Genomic DNA, 20,126 nt, shown 5'->3' on the forward strand with positions numbered 1-20,126 from the left:
ATGCTGTTGATGGCAGCCACTTTTAAGTAATGGAAAACTAGACTGCTTTTGTTGTGGGTTTTTTTTTTGGCACGTGAATATCTTTTGTTACATGGTTGTGTGGGACCATTTCAGGTCTGGAATGATTTCTGAGCATAGTCATAGAATCCTAGTGCTGGAAGGGACCTCAGGAGGTCATCAAATCCAAGCCCCTGCTTCAAGTAGGATCAATCCCCACTAAGTCATCCCAGCCAGGACTTTGTCAAGCCGGGACTTAGAAACCTCTAGGGATGGAGATTCCACCACCTCTCTAGGCAACGCATTCCATTCTATTCCTGCTCTACTCCCCGTGTTTAAAGGCTTTTCTGCCTTATCCACGTGAATATTTTAGCCAGGGATAGGGAAGAACGGTGCTGTGTTAGTCAAAAGCCCCACACCCTTTCAAAGGAACCAATTTTTAATTATAGTAATAGTGAACGTGTATCCTAGTGCTCCATGTATTGTTAATACTAGAACAGTGGTTCCCAACCTGGGGTCTGCGAAAAAAATACAAGATAAATAAAAATGATCATAGAAAATAAGTTTTAAATAAATCACAATGTTACAATCAATTCTTGTTCTTAAATTAAATCTCTTCCAGTAATATTAATTGCTGCTCGAAATCTATATGGGGGGTTTCCTTTTTTCACTTACTGCAGTGTACATAGAGCCTGGAATTGGTAGAATTGGCTTTGATGGGGGTACGTGAATTTTTTGGGGGGAGGGACTGTGGGTCTGCACTAGTGAACAGGATGGGAACCACTGTACTAGAATATTCAAAATCTTAGTCTTGCAGTGTATCAGTTTAATGCAGTGGTGTTTCTGAGCCAGGGCTCCCCGCCCCTTCAGTTACAATTTGTACTTGCATACACCCTCCCCGCAATCCAGACACAAATAAACACAATCCCTGCTCCTTCTGCCTGGGGATTTCAGGGTTGGGGCAGAGCCATGCTGAACAAAAGTCAGCACATAGTGGTAGATGTTGACAAAGACACAGAGATGGCGTAACCCTCTGAGGTGAGTTGGGGGTGGAGGTGGCATGCCATACTGACCTTCCTGGGGTGTGCCCCATGGTTTGAAAACCTCTGGTTTAATATGTGTTGATTTTTATGTCTTGGGGGATAAAACATCAGACCATTAAATCTATTCTCCTTGGAAGAACAGATTTAATGATCAGATGTTTTTTCCCCATTTATAACTTCTCTCATTTTCTATGACTCCAACAAGAGATGTGGATATCTCACTTGTACCAAAGTCAGCCTCTCAGGGTCTCGCTGTTTCGGGATTTACATTATTTTTTATCTATTGCTATATTTCCATATGTCTGCAAAGAAGCTGACCAGTGGTTATCCCCTTCTTTTGGAGAACAATTACCACAAAAATGCACCACTGCAATAGCGAAGATTTGCCTGTCTACATTTAAAAAACAAACAAAAACAACCCCCCCCACACCCGTTCCTATCACGGCTCTGAAAGAGTGAGAGGCTTGGCGCTGGAGTGGGGGTGTCTACAGTGCTGTAGCATGAGCCCTGCAAACACAAGTCTGGCCACCCTGGGCTCTAAGACTTGCTGCCAAGCTGTAAGGTTGGTTGGTTGGTTTTTTTTCCAGTAAAGACCTCCCCTTTGAGTGTTCCATATTTCACAAGTCAATTCGTACACTAGAGACCTGCCCCTAGTCCATAGAGTCCTTAGCTGTGCTTCCTTTCAGGTTGAGCCCTTGAGCTACAAAGCATCTTGGCAGTAAAGAATGTGTTTACCAGTGCTCCACATGGCTCGGTCTACTGACAATGGGTGGGGTTGTTTCCATTGCTGTATGCTGAAGGCCGTTTGGAGCATAAATGGGATTTATAGTAGTCACACAGAGGAAAATACTGTGTCTAGCACAATGTGGTGTGAACCCCTGATTGCCCAATCACTTTTCCTACTGCTAGGGACAGAGAACCAGGAAGAACATTCTTGAATGGCCCAGCTTCTACGCTACAAGGAAAAGCTTTCCTTGCGGCCTTTCAGGTAGTGATAAAAGGGAGCCTGCCAACTGGGATCCCCAACGCGAGCAAATGGGGTGGGGGCCTCTTAAAACACATTTAAATAGGCAGAAAGAAGAAATCTGAATCTTCAGTGTGACCAGGAGTCACTCTCCTTCAAAGCCTTTCCATAGATTTCTGAAGTGTCTTTCCACTGCACACTCCAAAGATTTTGTGGAGATGACAAATTCTTCCTGTTTCATTGAATTTTGGTCTGTAAAACTGGCCCTTAATTTGGCTCCTTTCTGGTACCAAGGTCCAATTTGCCTCCTTTGACTATGTAGAAACTGCCTCCAACATGACAAACACCATGGGCCCCTTGCTATAAGGGGATATTTTCTTCACTGGCTTGCATTTGCCTTAATTAAAACCACAGAACAGCCTTCAGTACTGAACTTTGTCCTATTCCTTACTGATATTTTTATGCATCATTGTGCATTTGGGCTGTGCACAGACAAATTCCCAGTCACCAAAATTGTTTTTAAGTGGGTTTCACTCAGTGAAAGCAAATTTCCAATACCCATGGGGAATCTTTGACCTGTAACTAAAGGCTGTGTGACAAGTAGTCATTGACCTTACTCTGCATAAAGGCAGGTGTGAATGGGGAACAAGTGCTGAGCTTTCTACCATGTTACTTCATTTGCTAGGCTATGGCTACACTAGCTTCCCCCTTTGAAAGGAGGATGCTAATGAGACACTTTGGGATATGCTAATGAGGCTCTGCAATGAATATGCAGTGCCTCATTAGCATAATGGTGGATGCAGCACTTCCAAAGAGCCACTTTTGGTCACATGTAGCTTGTCTATAAGGGATCCTTTTCAAAAGGACCCCGCACACTTCAAAATCCCCTTATTCTTATTTGGTTATAGGAATAAGGGGATTTCAAAGTGTGCAAGGTCCTTTCAAAAAGGACCCTGTGTAGATGAACTGCGCATGATTGAAAGCTGCACTTTCGAAGTGTCGCAGCCACCATTGTGCTAATGAAGTGCAGCATATTCATTGCAGAGCCTCATTAGCATATCCCAAAGTGTCTCATTAGCATCCTCCTTTCGAAAGGGGGGAACTAGTGTAGACACAGCCCTAGAGACAAGAGGAGATCAGGATTGGATGATACCATTGCAGATGGAAACTATTTCACAGCCTGTTAAATTGGTCTTCTATTGTTTAACAATGATTAGACCCACAATTAATTGTGACTTTTTTTTAGTTAACTGCTTATGTTAACAACAATTAACAGCCCTAAAAGGGGCGGTGGGGAAAGACAGAGAGAGAGAGAGAGAGAGAGTGGTGATAAATCCTTAACCAAACATCTCAAAGAGTTAGATATTCATTGCCAAATTATCCCTTGATAATTTTGATGGGGCCTCCAAGTTGAAAGGGTCACACGAAAGGAACTGCAAAATTCATCTCTCATCTCCTAATAATTCTTTGGCTATTGGCAGCCTTTTACTTGAAAAAGAAAAGTAGGTCAACCGCTGAGAAATTGCTCCAAAAAAAAAAGAGTTCATGCTTATGGAAAAAATAACACAGCAATAGTGGACTAAGCAAAGTAGACAGATAACTTGTTTATGCTTTATTCTTTTATGTAGTTGAAATATATTTATCTGCCAAAATCCTCCCAGCACATCTGTCCAATTTATTTGAATATTAACATTTGATAGACATACTTGCTCTGTTAAATGTGCATAGAGATTTCACTTAATTTAATAAAGTCACCAGAAATGACATGGGTGCTGTAATGATGCTTATTCTATCATATGGAGACAGCCTGTTAAACAAGAAGAACTGGGGACTATATTTATGTATGTCTCTGAAAATGAAAGCCAGCTGATGTTACAATTATTTTGCTTCTGATATTTACAGGGCAAGGAAGGGAAAGCATGTTAGACTTCCTAAATAGGTAGTTGAAATATGACTGGAGTAATGAAACTCTCCCCTCATGGTTACATCACTCATGCATATTTACTACAGACGAGTAGTCAGCGTTACTCTCACTTGTGGTTAAATCATCAGTCTCTCAATATCTGTCCCCAGCTCCTGGAGGCCTGCGGCTGCATGAGAATCATGGCACTTAAGAAAAGCCTTAGGGCTAGATCACGGATTGCTTTCTCCACAAGCAGCCCAGTGGCGCCTGAGAGCCTAACCGATTTATTTCATGGTTTTACCCACAAAATCTCATGACCTAATTAATGTGAGTCCCTACGGTGCCCCAGACCTGCTCACTGTTTGTGACACTACAGACTAATAGTGCTCCCCCTCTGAGACTTTCTCTGCAAGAGAACCTAGAGAATGGAGCCCTAAAAGGCAAATACAAAGACCTGAATTTAAAAAACAAAACAAAGCAAAAAACCCCAAACGAAAAAGGCCACTTCTGTGGGATGGGAGGAGGGCTACCATGCTTTTAGCAAGGTGGTGGGGGCACTGACTGATGCAGATAGACTGGACTGGCTCCACCTCCCGGCCTGGTGCAGCTCAGCTTAGGGGAGTCCTGTCACAAGACCTGCAAAGCGATCATGCCTAGGGAAGTTCCCCTGTCCTCTCCACACCCACATGTTCTTTGCTGCCCTAGCTGCTGACAGAAAAGCCTCCAACCCACAGCCTATCCCTGCTTTCCTTGTGCTTTGGACAGAGGCCCCCGGAGGCACTGGAGTTTTCGTCCCAGCACCTTGCCTCAACCGTAATGTCACACGCACAACTAAAAAAGCAACAATAAAGACTACAGACAAATAGGCTTGGGATATGTCTGTATTGCTGCGGCTGTGCTGCTCAAACCTGCTAGGATAACAAAACAAAAAAGCACTTTAACAAAATAATTTATTAGGTGATGAGCTTTCGTGGGACAGACCCACTTCTTCAGACCATAGCCAGACCAGAACAGACTCAATATTTAAGGCACAGAGAACCAAAAATAGTAATCGAGGTTGACAAATCAGAAAAAAAATGATCAAGGTGAGCAAATCAGAGAGTAGAGGGGTGGAGTTATGAATTAGATTAAGAAAAGTATGCAAATCTAATCTAATTCTTAACCCCCCCCCATCCCTCTACTCTGATTTGCTCACGTTGATCATTTTTTTCTGATTTGTCAACCTTGATTACTATTTTTGGTTCTCTGTGCCTTAAATATTGAGTCTCTTCTGGTCTGGCTATGGTCTGAAAAAGTGGGTCTGTCCCATGAAAGCTCATCACCTAATAAACTATTTTGTTAGTCTTTCAAGTGCTACTTGACTGCTTTTTTGTTTTGATAGTATATAGAGTAGCACGGCTTCCTCTCTGTTACTGCTCAGCTAAATACTTCCTCGGTCAGCAGATTCGCTTCTTCCAGTGCTGTAGTTATTCCTCCTGTCAGAGAAGCAGTAGGTTGCCTGACAGAAGAATGCATATGGCACCCTAGCAGTATCTACCTGGGGAAGAGGTGGCTAAGTCACCCTCCCTATGGCACTAACCCTGAGTACTGGGGATAGGTGATGCTGCGTTTTAAGGCCGGACTGGACCTCTGCTCTGAAATTGCCAAGGATTTTTTTTTTTATACTGTGTGTATTAAATGCAGTCAGAGAAGAGAGGCACCTCTCTCTGTGTGTGTGTGTAGTGCTGAACTGTCCCTAAACATGACAGTTTAAGGCAGGGGTCAGCCACCTTTCCTAGTTTTTTGGAGTGCTGAATTTTACCACTATGTATCATCTGAGGGCCAGTGAGGCGTTTTAAATTCCCTAATAGTCCTACTTACAACAGCATCATTAATAAGTAAGTTAAGATGCAGAGCTTTACCATTTAGGTGGAATTTGGTAGCAGTAGAGGGTCTTTTATTAAGCCACAAGTGGTATGGCTTTGAGCAAGCTCCTGGCTGCATGGAGATGGAGGGACAAGGGCTGAGCTCCTGCCTTGTGGGCTGATGCACACCTGTGCCCGCATGTGCTGACCCCCTGGTTTAGGCATTTGTTTTCCATGAAAGCAATCAGCTGGCAATCAGCTTTCTCACATACTCTGCCTCTCTCTGTTCTGGATGGAGTAACACCCTTATGTGGGCTGTGGTGTGACCACAGCTCTCCACGTGGAAGGGGAGGGAAAGTGGTTCTCAGTGTCCACTGAAGCAAGCTGAAACCTATGGGCCAGTTGTTCCTTCAGCCCTATACTCTTCTGGGTGGGAAAGCGGGGTAGGGGCTTGGGCCCAAAATATTTTAAACTTAAAAGCAAACCACCCCCCCCACCCCCAGCATACTGGACTGCCCCCTAGGCCTCCTAAGGCCCATCCTGCCCTTTTCTTTCAGGCTTGGTTCCTAAATAGGTCCTTGTGCAGTGCTCAGTCACATATGTATGTGTGTGTGTTTGTGGGGCAGGGGCAGGAAGGTGGCCAGGCCCAAGTTTGTCTCTAACTGCTCCTCCCCTCTGGCTGCCCCATCCAGCAAACCTGTACAGCCAGGGCTCCTTCCTGGTGTGTCAGCTCTGAACTGAGCCAGCCTCTTGCCTTTAATTTCCCTTCTGGCTCTGGCCTTGGTTGCAGGCATAGCAGAGTGGGGCTAGCTGTGTCTTTTGCTGGTGTGGGGCTGCCGCACCTGCTGCTTAGAACGTGAGGCAGGAGTGACTTGCTGAGGAGGCAGGCTGAGGTTTTTTTTTGTGTGAGCAGAGGAGGAAAATAATGGTAAATCCAAGGGGCCTAGAGCCACTTACCATCCAGAGCTCTCCTCACAACAGCATCCCCACTCTATCCTGTGCTAGCAAGCACAGCACTTGTGATATTGACCCCCCCGAGGGCCAGGCATAGCAAGGCCATTAGAGACGAGGAGGCGGGGTGAAGGGGGAATGTGCTTCTTCAGCATCAGGGCTGCCATGCACCAGAAACACAGCCCGGGTGACTGCCCCACTTTGACGAGTGGGCTGCCATCTATTTTGCCTGCAGCTCAGGCCCTCTGTGAAACAGGCCTGAGACGTGGCAGAAAGCGGCACTCTCAGGCGCACCTCCTCTCTTGTGAGTGTTGAGTAATTAGCATTTAATATGTTTCTTACACAAACCCCAGTCTGGCTCAGACCTGGCCTCCATTGTGCTGAGCACCTTACCTACAGCTAGAATTCCTGCAAGCCCTCAGAGGCATTTGATCTAATTGCAATATGTAGCATATTACCTACCCAACACAGCGTTAATGCTGCCAGCTGGATGTACACAGGAAGGGGATGATGTTGCACTCCGCTCGCTTTAAGTAGCTGTGACCTTCTAACTCAACACTTGTTCCAGATCACGAGCCTTTTTAATGAACCCAGGGCTCGCCCGTACCGCTCCTTCTCAGACAATGCTCCCTATGGAGTGTTGTCCCTCTACGGCCTCATTGTTCAGTCAGACCCCGAGATACGCCCATTCGAGTTATGAGAATTCGACTTTATGAGGCGTTTCGTTTAATACCCCTACTTCAGCTTACGAGGCATTTCGCCGCATTTACGAGGACCGATTTGGAGGCTGGCGGCTCTGGTAGGCAAGGGCCGAGAGGATGGCGTCGGCCGCATTGGTCTTGATGAAGAGGCTGTGCGGGGAGGGGTGGTGGTGCCCTGCAAGAGGGCGGCAGTCTGGTGTGAGGAGGTCGACTTGTCAAAGTCCCGGCAGTAGCTCACGCTGCTCTGCGAGACGTGGATGCTGGGTGTGCAGGCCATCCTGGCCCTGCTGCTGCTGCTGCTCACCCCCCGGTGGCTAGGGGGCTGCCGCTGCCCGCCCTGTGCAGCTGTGCCTCAGGCGCTGCTTGCCGTCTGCGGTGCTCCCTCCCATTTAGCGCCTGGCTCGCCTGCCGCAGCCACGGGGCCTCTCTGCTGCACAGCCCCTGCATGAGCGCGGCATCGCCCCTCGCCAGCCAGGGGCCCCCTGTGCCTGCCTAGCTCCCCGTGCGGCCAGCCCCTGGCAGCGCCCTCTCCCCACTTCACCTAAGCTGCACTCAGCTTCCCCTGCTCACCCCCTTGCACTGGATTTTTTTTATGGGATTTGGTGTTGTTTTTGCATAAATGGGTGTACAGTTTGGGGCTCAGGCATGCATAAAATTTTTTTCCCCATTGAAATTAATGGTAATTACATTTTCGACATGAGAATTCGCCCTAAGAGGGGTTTTGTTCAGGAACGACTTACCCTTGTAAGGCGGGGGAAGACTGTAATTCTTTTTTTAATCCTGCTGCTTTGCCTATCACTGAAATATGAAGACAGCCACACAGCAGAAGTGTGATCACAGGATGTTTTTGCAAGTGGCAAATTTTGGCGCCGAGGCCCCCAGGTGGCATAGCTAGCTCGCTAAATTGATTGCTTTCAGAACTGGGCCTCTGCATGTTATAGGGGTACTTAATGGAGCAGTGAAATGCTTGCTCCCCAGAGCCAGGTCTGTGGTGCCTCATCAGCACCTCCTATTGACCGTAGGCTAGTACAACACTCACCATAGCCACTGAGCTTGCAGCTGTTGGCAGGCTGCAAGCCTGCAGTAAAAAGTCTAGCACAGTGGATTAGTTGGCAAACTAAGCCCACTTTCCCTGCATGTCCAGCAAGCAAAGGCACAGAGAGTTAGGACTAGGATGACCATCCAGCCTGTATTAAGCAGGACGGTCCTGTCTTTGGGATGACAAAAAGGCAGCCTGATTTATATTTTTAAAAGGGGCTCATTATTTGGGCCGTCCCCCCACTGACCTTTACTGCCAGAGGCTGCGTAGGAGCCACTGCTGGCAGCAGTCACCTGCCCAAGCCTTAGGGAAGTGGGGGGTGTGGGTGGCTGCCACTTCCCTGGGGTGGGGGTTGGGGGGGGCACTGTTTCCCCAGGGCTCTGGGGCAGGGCTGGCAGCTGCCATTTCCCTGAGCTCCTAGGTGGGCTGGTGGCTACAACCTCCTTTCCAGCTCCCCAGGACTTGGTGGAGCCAGGAGGAAGAGCTCTCCCTCCCCCCCATATCTCCCTGTCCTGTATTTGGGAGAGGGAGATATGGTTGCCTTAGTTAGGACGGGTCAGCTCCAGCCACTGGAGCTAGGGGTAGGTTTCATTGGCCAAGGAAGGTTCAGGCTACACCACCTCATCAAGGGGACATGCGTGTTAGCCTGGGGTGATTACAAATGCTAAAGCTATTACATTGTTGGACTTGGGACTATACCTCCCCAGCAGTAACAGCTGTTACTTGTTAAACAAAATCATCCTGGAACCAGGTGGCCTCATTGCTAAACTTGGCTTTTGCAACTTGACCTCCTCCAAACTCTGCCTCCAGTTTTAAAGCTGGATTTGTTCCTCTACCAAGTTTTATAATGCTGTTCTGGCTAAACCCAACCAGTGATCATGCAGTCTGCCTCCCTAAAACCCTTCTGCCCCCAATGTCTGTGGTAACAGCCCCAGGGATCCCCTTCTATGAAGACTGGAGTGAGGGACCTGGGGTAGGATTAGAGACTGGTACAGAACAGGGTGACTGTCAGCTGGCCCCTCCCTGTTCCAGCTAAAAACTACCCCCAAGTAGGTTTGTTGCACTCTTTTATTCATCTTCAATAACCAGAGTTTGGCTCAGTAGCAAGATTTTCAGTGAACGCTTTTACAAGAAAAGCATGCAGTTTTGTGCAGTAGATTACAGCAAACCAAACCCCCCCTGCTCAGGCCCTGGGGTAAGATGGAGCTCTGCTGTGGAAGTAGGCTGTACTTGAACAGTAACTGTGACAGGCAAAAAACAAAAGACTAATTCACGTGACTGAGATTTGCACTGAGGCCCTGCTGCTGCTGGGGGGCAGGGAGACACCACCCCCTTTTCATTGCAACCCACTAACCCTGAGCCAAATAAAGAGCAACTGCTTATTTCTGGATGGCTAATTTTCACAAGCCCACTCCAGCCCACTTTCCTCTCGCTGTTCTATTAGCTCACTAGGAGCCCCTGTGCCTGGGGAGAGATGTGGCTCTAGCACTGCTGGTTCTCTTGCTGTACATTAAACCCAACACACTCCGGCCCCTGCTGAACACCAGACCATGAGTCAAGCCAGGGAATATAAGTAGTGCTTTCCTCACTTAAAATCCAGCTTATTTAGTAACAAACTGGTCTTTGAGTGGCAGAACCCTACACTAGGCCCAAAACCGCTCTGCCCCTATGAGCTTGAGTCAGGGAATGAGCTGACTGGACGAAATGCCACACTGGCACAAGCATGCACAATCCCCAAGTGCCAGGGTGGTGTGCATGCTTGTGAGAGTGGTATTTAGTCTAGTCAGCATAATGCCTGGTGAGTCAAGTGCATAAAAGGGTTACAATCATAAGTGACTTGTGGCAGAGCTTGGGAGGTCCACCCCCTTCCATGCTTTTGCTCAAATTGTAATAGCTAAATTGGGTGCTGCCTCCCTGTTCCTGTGAGTGGCCCTCCCTCCACCCCTTCTCCTCAGGCATCAGTCAGCTATGGCTGCCCCCGATTACCCCACTTTGGATCACCAGTGTCGTGCAAATAAATGAGAGTAACAGAGACCACCCTCAAATCAACCCAAATCTGCAGACAAACTACCATTGTTACAACAGTGGCAGACCTGCTCTTCAGCTGGTTCAGGGGAGTGGGGAAGAACTATGGACCATTCTGGCCTCTGAGGAGCAGGCCCTATAATACAGTGATTCTGGATTTGAAACCATCATGGTTCTTACCTGACATTTCTAATCCACCTGTACCTTGGCCGTTAGCATTAGGGGGACAGACACTGCACAATAATGGGCATAAGCTAGTCTTTGCTGTCTAAGATACCTCTGCAGGGAATGCAGAGGGGGGCAGGCTAAAATGGCAGCTGGAAGGAAAGAGGGACATAGGAGTGAAGAGTTACCAAGTATACACCAGACATTAACTGAGCTGTGCCTGTAGCCTAACTTATCAGAAGTGACTAATGAGGTGGGATATCCAACCTGAGAAGCCACAAGTGGAGGAGAAGCTGATGGCAACAGGCCCTCTTAAACTCTGTCAAAAATCACAGTGCACTTTGGAAAACTGAGACTGCCGGTAGCCAAGGCTAGAGCCAGAGGTTGTTACACACCAGAGCTTCAAAATTAATTTAAATAATTAGAAAGATACCAGATCCTTCTTGATTTTTGCCCAAAGAATCACCTATTTTACTTGAGAATTTAAACTGTGCCTGGGCCTTTAATTCAGATTAATTAGATGTTTAGACATTCGTGTTTATTCCTCCAGTCAGCATTTCCAGCTGCTCCTGTGAATACGCGGAATGGAGGAAGGGGAGATAAGGACAACTCTGAAAAAGTCAGTGTCATTTCCTCATGTGTAACAATTTGCATATGGAAAACAATGCAGGGAATGCCAGGATTTTGCACCTTCAGTGAGTGTTCCAAGTTCTTCCTTGTCAGTTAAAAAAAAATATGTCAGCCATGTGGGCTGCAGCTGAAGGAAGAGGATTGGGAATGTTTCTTTTGCAGTTGGGTATAGTCTAGCTGCCACACCCCTGTAATTTATTCTCTCCCGAGTGAGGGTTATAGTTGTACTGCTCATTCTGAGCTGACAGTTGAAGTTCCACGTTGGGTGACAATGTTGCATCAGGTGTTTTCCTAGTCTACCTTTCCTCCAGCCTAATCTTCTTTGCCACAAGTCAAGTTAAATTTTGTGACTTAGTGTCTTTGCCATATTAGTATTTTCTGGACTATTTGCTGCACAGTAGCAGCAGGGGCCTGAAACTAGAGGAGGCCCTCTTAAAGAATACCAAGCCAAATGGGTCACTGGCTGGGCTCTGTAGAGCACTAGACAATGGAAGTAAAGAGCTAAAGTTTGACACTCACCCCCCAACCACCACAACTCATTCCACCCAAGGGACTACTTATGCAGGGGAGCTAACTGGAGAGGAGAACAAAGAGTTGACAACCCTGGAAGCAGGCTCCCACAACACGCAGGAGCAAGAGCCAAAGTTATTGTAAGAGAGGAAAATGGCATCATTAAGGGACAGCTCCTGAAAAGCACATGCAGAACCTAACATGCTAAGCTCTGAGGAAACACCTGGTCCCTTCAGGGGGTTCAGATCCCTCAGAAATTAGTCCTTACAGCTGTTGCTCAGTTACACTCAGGTGTTCCTTGGCATTGGTTACACACATGGATATTTTCCACTGGACTCTCAAAATACATCCATGAAAGTGCTTACAAAGGCATCTGAAATCATGTTAGCCACCAGCCTCAAGGCAACATGCTAGGGGTAGTGAGGTGCTTACTGGTCCTGAGAAAAGGAGCTGGTCCTGAGAAAAGGAGCTAGTCTTGTTCTCTTACACACTGATTAGCATTTGCATGCAAACAGGAGGCTTGAAGAGAGATCATACTTCCTTCCCTGAAGGGACCTTCATGTCCCAGCTCTCCTCTTCTCTCTTCCCCTCCTTGAAATCATGCTGGCATTGCACTGTTAAAGCTTCACATCTGCCTAACCAAGGCCACCAAAAGCCCTGGAGAGTAAATCTGCTAAAGGTTCATTCTACCTCTTCCTGGTCCAATAATCCCACGGCATTTCTCTGCAAGAGAAGAAAATAGGAGGTGTGATTATAATCCCTTTTCAAATGCTGTCAGTGAGTGCATCAGAATAATGGATCTCTCCACAGCTGACCAGTAGGACCCACCTACCCTAGATCTCTGCATGCCTGGCATCAATTGCTGTAATATATTTCTGCAGCATCTCAGCTGAGCACACTGCTTTGCAGAACACAGACCAAAAAAAGGCCCTTTGCCTTTGGAGCTTGCAATCAAGTGCAGGCACCTGAGACGCACAGGGCAGCAGCTTGGGGGTACAGAGGCACTAATGGTGAGGGAATCTGCCTGGGAAGACTTTTAAAAAGGTGGCCTCTAAAGATGCAGCTGAAACAACAGAGGCTGCTAGGGACAGAGAAGTAGAATGCATATACCCAAGAACAAAAAGACTAAGGAGGCTGCTTTGAGCAGGGGGCTGGACTCAATGACCTCCTCAGGTCTCTTCCAGACTTACGAGTCTATGAGCTTTCCTGAGTAAGGATGCTGAGAACTGGGATGATACATGGTCAAAGGGGGCCCTGCTGGTGGGTCATATTACAGGTTCAGAAGACTATGGCTCAGATCTTCAGAGATATAGGGGAGTTAGGTGCCTACAGTTAACTACCACTGGCCGTGTCTACACGTGCCCCAAACTTCGAAATGGCCGTGCAAATGGCCATTTCGAAGTTTACTAATGAAGCGCTGAAATGCATATTCAGCGCTTCATTAGCATGCGGGCGGCAGCGGTGCTTCGAAATTGACGCGCCTTGCCGCCGCGCGTCGCGTCCAGACGGGGCTCCTTTTCGAAAGGATGCCACCTACTTCGAAGTCCCCTGGGAATAAGGGGACTTCGAAGTAGGTGGGGCCCTTTCAAAAAAGAGCCCCGTCTGGACGCGCCGCGCGGCGGCAAGGTGCATCAACTTCGAAGCGCCGCTGCCGCCCGCATGCTAATGAAGCGCTGAATATGCATTTCAGCGCTTCATTAGTAAACTTCGAAATGGCCATTTGCATGGCCATTTCGAAGTTTGGGGCACGTGTAGACATAGCCACTGTGTGATTTCAACATATGCATTAATCATATTAACATGAATGTTGAAATCCCAGGCTCCAGCCACCCATGTCCCCCAGCTGGGGGAAGTGGGCAGCTGGAGCCTGGGAAGGCATGGCTTTCCCCTGGCCAGGAGGATGCTGCTGCTGGGGTGGAGGGGAAGCTCCTCAGCCCCAGGCAGCCAGGCCTAGCAGCACCTGCTCAGCTTCCTGGCTCCTGCCAAGAGTGGGGAGCCGGGAAACTGACCAGGCCCTGCGGCCCCTGGCTCCCAGCTCTCTATGGCTCAGCAGGAGCCTGCAGAGTGACCAGGTGCTCCCTGCTCCCAGGGTCTCGGAGGAGGAGGGAGGGGGTTCCCCTCCTCCACCTTATGCAAAATTTGAGTTACACGGGGGTAGTGAGGAAGCCAACCCCCGTGCAACTCAGAGTTTTACTGTATATTTCTTTGAGGGTATGAGTCAATGTGCAAAATACGTTGGGGTATCACAAATAAGTTCGTTTTGCTATGTAATGCAATCTCTGACTACTTGCATCCTCTTAAAAGTGATTTAAGTGGTACAATTTTCTAGCATTTTTATATCCAAAAGGATGTTCATTGTGTGTGGGCAGCCTAGAATTCCAAGCACATCTCGTACCCATCCACCATGCTTCTGAATCCAAGGGCTAAATTGTTCTTGGAGATACTTTGCTCCAAATCCCAGGACCACATTCATAGGATGGTTTTCCACAGCTGTAAGTCTGGTTGTAACGTCCATCACGAAGGCAGCCTTGGTGCATTGTATTTGGTCTTCAGTCTCCTTGATAGAACCTTGCGGGACTTCCTCCAGGTACTGATCAGTGACTTTCTTGAAGAAGGCATAGGAGAGCATCTCTGTGAAGCGGCTATAGAAAGTTCTATCTTGTTTTAACTGAAAATGAGGATAACAGTTTACCCATTAAGGCCATTGGTCAATAACAGAGTGAGTTTTACAGAAGGGGGGGGGGGATTTAGTGCTTAGAAAATGATGTCCACCTTAGTGTTTCCATGAAGTCTATTCAGTATCATCTTTGTTAGACCACAAACACAAGAGCACATCTCTACAGAAGTCTGCACTTTCAGGGCCTGATCCTGTACACTTACCCCTGAGAGTTATCAAAACTTACATATGTAGGAGTTACATTACTCTCACAGTCCCACTGACTTCAGCAGGGATTACTTGCATGAATAAAATGCGCACAGGATTTTATTCTCCCTAACATGTCTAACTACATATATGAAACCTATTCATTCAGGCTCTACATTGACCAACAGCCGATGGGAGGACATGTTAGAGGACAAGTGTCTACCATCACTACCAGCTACAGGAGTGGTGGCAGAGATGGCTTTCAGCGCTGAAAAATCACAGCCTCAGCTCCAACTACTGAATTCACGCAGGGATACAAACTCAGAGTAGAATTTTCAAATACTGAAAAAAGATTCCCCCCTTTGGCCCTATGATGTTAGGGTGTGTTTAACCTTCCTGGCCAGAGTCTGATTTAGGGGCAGGAGACCCAGGCGACTGTTTGGGGTGCCAGGTTCCTGGGGAAGAGCCACAGCACCAGGTCCCAGTACTGTTTTGGCTATTCAAGACAAAAAGGAAAAAAATAGGATTGTTTGAAGTAAAGTGTTTCAGGTTTTGAAGATGGTATCTTTTGGTTATTCTTAAAATTTAAAATATTTCTATAAGCTTAGAGGAAGCAATGTTTATTTGCTTTTACACAGCATGAATAAATACATACAGATCCTAGTGTGCAATGTAACAGCCTGATAGGAATAAATAATGCATCCACTTCATGGAATGGGGTACAAATGCAATAAAAATAGGGGTGTTCAAAGTTTACAACTGGAAGTGGGGCACTGAAGATGCATCCCACCTGGGGTGCCATGTGGACTAGGGCAGGCCCTGTCCTTAGAAACTACTCTTGTGCCAAATTTAAGGCTAAAAAGGGAGATCTGCAAAGCCTCAACAAGACAGATGTCCAACTCCCACTGAAGTTTAATAGGAATCAAGCAACTAAATTTCTTTTGAGCATTTGAAACTCAAGCTTTGAGCATTAAGCTTTAAGAAATGAGATCTAGCATAGAAAAATCTCAATCCAAATAATAAACATCTCAAAAAGTGCTAAATGTGTGAAAATAAGATCAGAATAGAAAGTTTTGCAGCCTTAATCATAGCATTCACTTCCAGCAATTATATATTGAAACGTACACAGAGCTTCCAGCCAATTAAAATATATACATTACCGTTTCTTCCAGTTTGTCCCCTGTTTGTCTTAACAATGCAACTATTGTTTCTATTATCCTCTCCTCTTCATCTGCAAGGAGGAAAAAAGAGAGAGTTACTTTCTTCTAGCAGGCTCCAGTTAGCTGACTTGCTCACAAACCCCTGATCATCCCAGGTATTTACTCAGCAGAGATTCTTCTATCCACACAGAAATGAGATATGGATCTCCTGATGGCTCCATGCTGGGGCTCTTTTGCAACGCTGAGAAATCATGGCTAGATGTGATCAACATGCTGGCCAAAAAGAAAATCAATTCAAATTGCCAGGCTTCCCGTTACCCACTTCCTGCACAGCTGGAGAGCAGCGCAGGTTAAAGTGGCCAGAACGGACACATTCATAGCATTGTGGGATACCTCTAGAAAAGTTAATTTCAGATAACACTGTTTCCACGCTAGCATTAATTTGACCTTGTGAATTTGAACTTGCTGTTATGCCACATTGGAGGGGCGGGCCAAGAAAGTTGACCTTAGCGCCCCTTAAAATTGACAATGGTATTTGGACATTGTAAAATTGAGTTAAGTGCCTTAAAATCGACTATGCTCTAGCGTAGGCATAACCTTAAAGGAACTAGCTCACTGTTCATGCCACATGGAAAATGATCATTTTTGTAAGAAAACAACTTCCACTTTGTGGCTCAAACCCGGTAAAACTATATAATGACAGACCTGCATGTAGGTTTTAGGCAGATGTTTATAGCACAGTCTGGAATAGGACATGTTCTGTATCTGTTACAAAAGCCAGGCATTTAATGTGCCCTATGGAGAGCTTGGCTCCAGTCAGGGAATGCAGCTGGGCTGAATCCCTCTGTTAATCATACTTTCTTCAAGGAGTACCTGATATCGAAGTGGCTATTGGGAATACAAGACTCCACGCTCAGAGCCAGGAGCAACACCCACTAGTCGCAGCTCTAGAGAGCTATGGAGAGTCCACTTGCCGAACCAACAGAACAAGGAACATCCTACTAATATCTGTTTTGAAGTCATATTTTGTGACCTGTGCACATTGCTGAGGAAATCAAATATTGAACCAAGCTGCTTTATCTGTCAGTCATTCCTAACCTTATTGGACTGCAGTATTTAGGAAAGAAAAGTAGAAGTTTTCTTTGAATTTTTGTTCTGAATCCTGAACAGATTGGTTGTTTCTCATATCATATATAAAGAACTGTTGCTTCTTTCTCCAAAAACATGCTGGTTCTGGTTTGAAGCCTGTTGGGAGTAGTTCAAATTCTTCAGCAAGCTCATGAACATCTACTAGTGTCTTTTCAAACACTTCATCACTCCTGCATTCCTCCACTTTGGTTGGTTGCAGCTGATGTAGAGTAAAATCTTTGTCAAAGTGCTTTGCCTGAAGTTTCTTATTGGTAAGGTTTGCCTCAAACAAGACATCATGCCACAAAATGAGTGAAACTACAAACTTGAACTTCTGAAGGCCATTTGCAAGAGCTTCTGCATCTTCATGTGCTGTGTTGCAAATGATCCTGTTAGGGCAGTATCAGCAGACTTTTCAATGAGTGCATCATAGATATTTCCAAGCTCGTACCCCTGAGACATGTTAAACTTTGGAGGGGCGGCAGGGGGGGGGGGGAAGCTGCACATATGCATTGCACCAGGTTAAAAGAAACTATTTGCCTCCAAACAACATTTGGCAGCATCATTGACAACAAGTTCAGGAAATGCATATTGCAAGGAACAAACAGCTGAGAATTAATTTCTCTTATTCTCTCCTGTACACCAATTTCTTTACTCTTCATGTTACTTCCACCGTCATATCCTTGGCCACACAAGTCCTCAAGAAATAATGACAGTCAGTCATCTCCTTCAATGGTACAAATTCCCCAAAACAATGTTCCTTTATCATTACTTTAGCGTTACCCTCAAGTGCATATTTTGACGCATTCACAAAGCAAATGAATATTGGTAATCTCCTCAACATGACTTGCATCTGGGGTACAGTCCAGAATTACTGAAAGCTATTTTGCAGCACAGGCAGCTTATGATTTTCTATTTAATAGCATTTGCTAGGAGTTGAATCAGTTTTCTGCAGTTTTTTCCAAAGTAATGAACATAAGCTTCATGGTCACTTACTTTACACAGATGCTTCTTCATCCTGGAGGGAACAAAGCTAGGCACTCAATACATTAAGAAGTTCCCAGTAAGAGCCTACAGTAAATATGCAAGCTTGCAATTGATTGTGATTCTCATTTTGCAATCTTGTTAAAACCTCTTACCAACTTCTTCTAATCCAAGACAATACAGATTCTCTGTGGGCACAGCGTCTTCAGGACCACAGCTTGTAATACAGCTGAACAGCTGTTGCAGGTCACTGACTGGCCTTCCTGCAGCAGCGAGCAACAGTCTCTCAACTGTAGGACTGGCCAGCACTGGGTTACTGAGAATGACTGAGCTGCCAGAGTACGCTCCTAGGCAGCAAATCCAGGGACACTCTTGATGCTATGCTATGGCACATTTTAACTGTATTATATGTACAGCTGTATACCCCAATCTGAAATAAATACTACAACTCAACTTCTCACGTGGCAATTATGCACTGTTTTACAGGTATAATATGATACTTTAGATAAGAGCCTAGCAGATTTATCCGACCTTCCTCCTAAATTAAATTAAGGGATGGATTTTTTTTTTTTAATTAAAAGGAAAAGAACATTTAAATGATTGCATTTTTCAAAAATAGTGTTATCTTTAAGAAATTAATTTTTATGTTGGATTTCTGAAAAAAGGGATTGTTAAAATTTGTGTTTATTTTTTTTAGTAATTTCTTTTAAATGGGAATTCCATCAAGTGTATTTCCCCCCTTCGTGCCTATAAACTCTAGTCATTCGCTATATTTAAAAAAGTTGTAGTTAATTTGGTTTCTAACAACATTTTCTTCTTGTTTTCATGTCTTAAGCATTGTTTTGGCACACATAGATCAAACTCCATTCTCCCGGTTATCTCTTTTCTGTAAGGTTTATTGAGAAATAATCCTTTTCCAGATTCATCCTATTTTTCTGGCTCATCAAGGTTCGGTCCCTTTCAACAGTCACTCAGTCATGTCAAGGTTTTATGAGAAACAATCCCATTTCAGGCACATGCCATCTCCCTGGCCCAACCACACCCCTACATTGCTTTAAGTTATGATAAGAGAAAGCTGGATACTGAATTTGGTGGTGCTAGCTCTTCTTGTTTGGGAGGAGTTCTTGGTCAGACAGAAAAATGCTCTAAAATAAATAGATTAAGTTTTGGTTTTTTTTAAATAAAGAAAATAATCACTTTGGTCTAAGTTGGTGCAGCTATATGGTTGGAGTGGCCCTGGGTAGGATGGGTCCTTGGAAACCGAATACCCAGAAAATTAGCTCAATTTTTTAAGCGTAAGCCTGCCTCAGTTACAGTTACACAGTATTCACATAGCTCTAAGCACAGTTATCATGGTGCTTCAGTTAGTACAAGATTAAACACCACAAAGTCCAGGAGGACCCCAACCCATGAAAGCTTATGCCCAAATAAATCTGTTAAAAGTCTTCAAGGTGCCATAGGACTCCTTGTTGCTTTTGCCGAGACAGACTAGCATGGCTACCCCTCTGAAACTGTACTCCACCTTACCTTTTTCATCTCCCTCTTGTGGGGGGAATCCTAGCGGTCCATCTTCCTCTAGACTTGGAGTCCTCTCTAGCGCTCTGAGGTTCACTCTCTGGGGAGCTGGCTGTGATCTGGCACTAACTATCTCAGCAAGTTTGTCCGCAACGTGGAGGAAATCATCTGCCTCACCTGGAACAGACACATTCTGCTGGTCAGTCCCTCAAGCAAGGGACGACGAGCTCAACTCATTGGTGCTCGGAGCACCCTGCAGTAAAAGAACAGAAGATCGAGACACGTTTTCCTAACATGAGATTAATACACAATTCTGAGACTTTCTGTGTGAACCATCTCCAAGTGGAGCTCCCTGTGTATCATTTGGCCCAACTTGTTTTGGATCTGCTGAGTACTCAGACCTTTTGGGGTTGGGGGGAGAAGAAAACAGGACCACTCATTACAGTCCTAAACTGGACTTTATAAGCCTAGCAATAAGCACCCAGCCTTGGAAATCTTGATCCCAGGATTCAGACACCAGCTCAGGCATGAGCTGGGAAGAGCAATCTGGGCCTGACAAACAAATGATCATATCAAGTACCTGCATCCTCCCACCCACCCACTTTCCTGCAGGGATGTCTGCATCCCACATGTTTGCAGAGGAACCTGCTAAAAGTGTCCACTCTAGCAAGCTCTAAAACAGTGATCTGTTAACTGAATTGGCA

General features: G+C 45.8%; 1 protein-coding gene across 3 annotated transcripts in view; it reads right to left on the reverse strand.

Annotated features, from left to right (window-relative positions):
* Positions 1–9,429: 9,429 nt before the first annotated feature.
* Positions 9,430–20,126, reverse strand: part of BCL2L14 (BCL2 like 14) — a 30,293-nt gene continuing 19,596 nt past the window's right edge. For all 3 annotated transcript variants that reach the window (XM_074983685.1, XM_074983686.1, XM_074983684.1), the window contains 4 exons: positions 19,435–19,599; positions 15,796–15,866; positions 14,168–14,440; positions 9,430–12,495 (listed from right to left, as the gene is read on the reverse strand). In XM_074983685.1, the coding sequence (XP_074839786.1) occupies positions 12,454–12,495; positions 14,168–14,440; positions 15,796–15,866; positions 19,435–19,599 (551 nt within the window). In that variant the 3' untranslated portion in view covers positions 9,430–12,453. The remainder of the gene's footprint in view (positions 12,496–14,167; positions 14,441–15,795; positions 15,867–19,434; positions 19,600–20,126) is intronic.

This window comes from Carettochelys insculpta, chromosome 1, assembly GCF_033958435.1.
Source record: "Carettochelys insculpta isolate YL-2023 chromosome 1, ASM3395843v1, whole genome shotgun sequence".
Classification (NCBI taxonomy): domain Eukaryota; kingdom Metazoa; phylum Chordata; order Testudines; family Carettochelyidae; genus Carettochelys; species Carettochelys insculpta.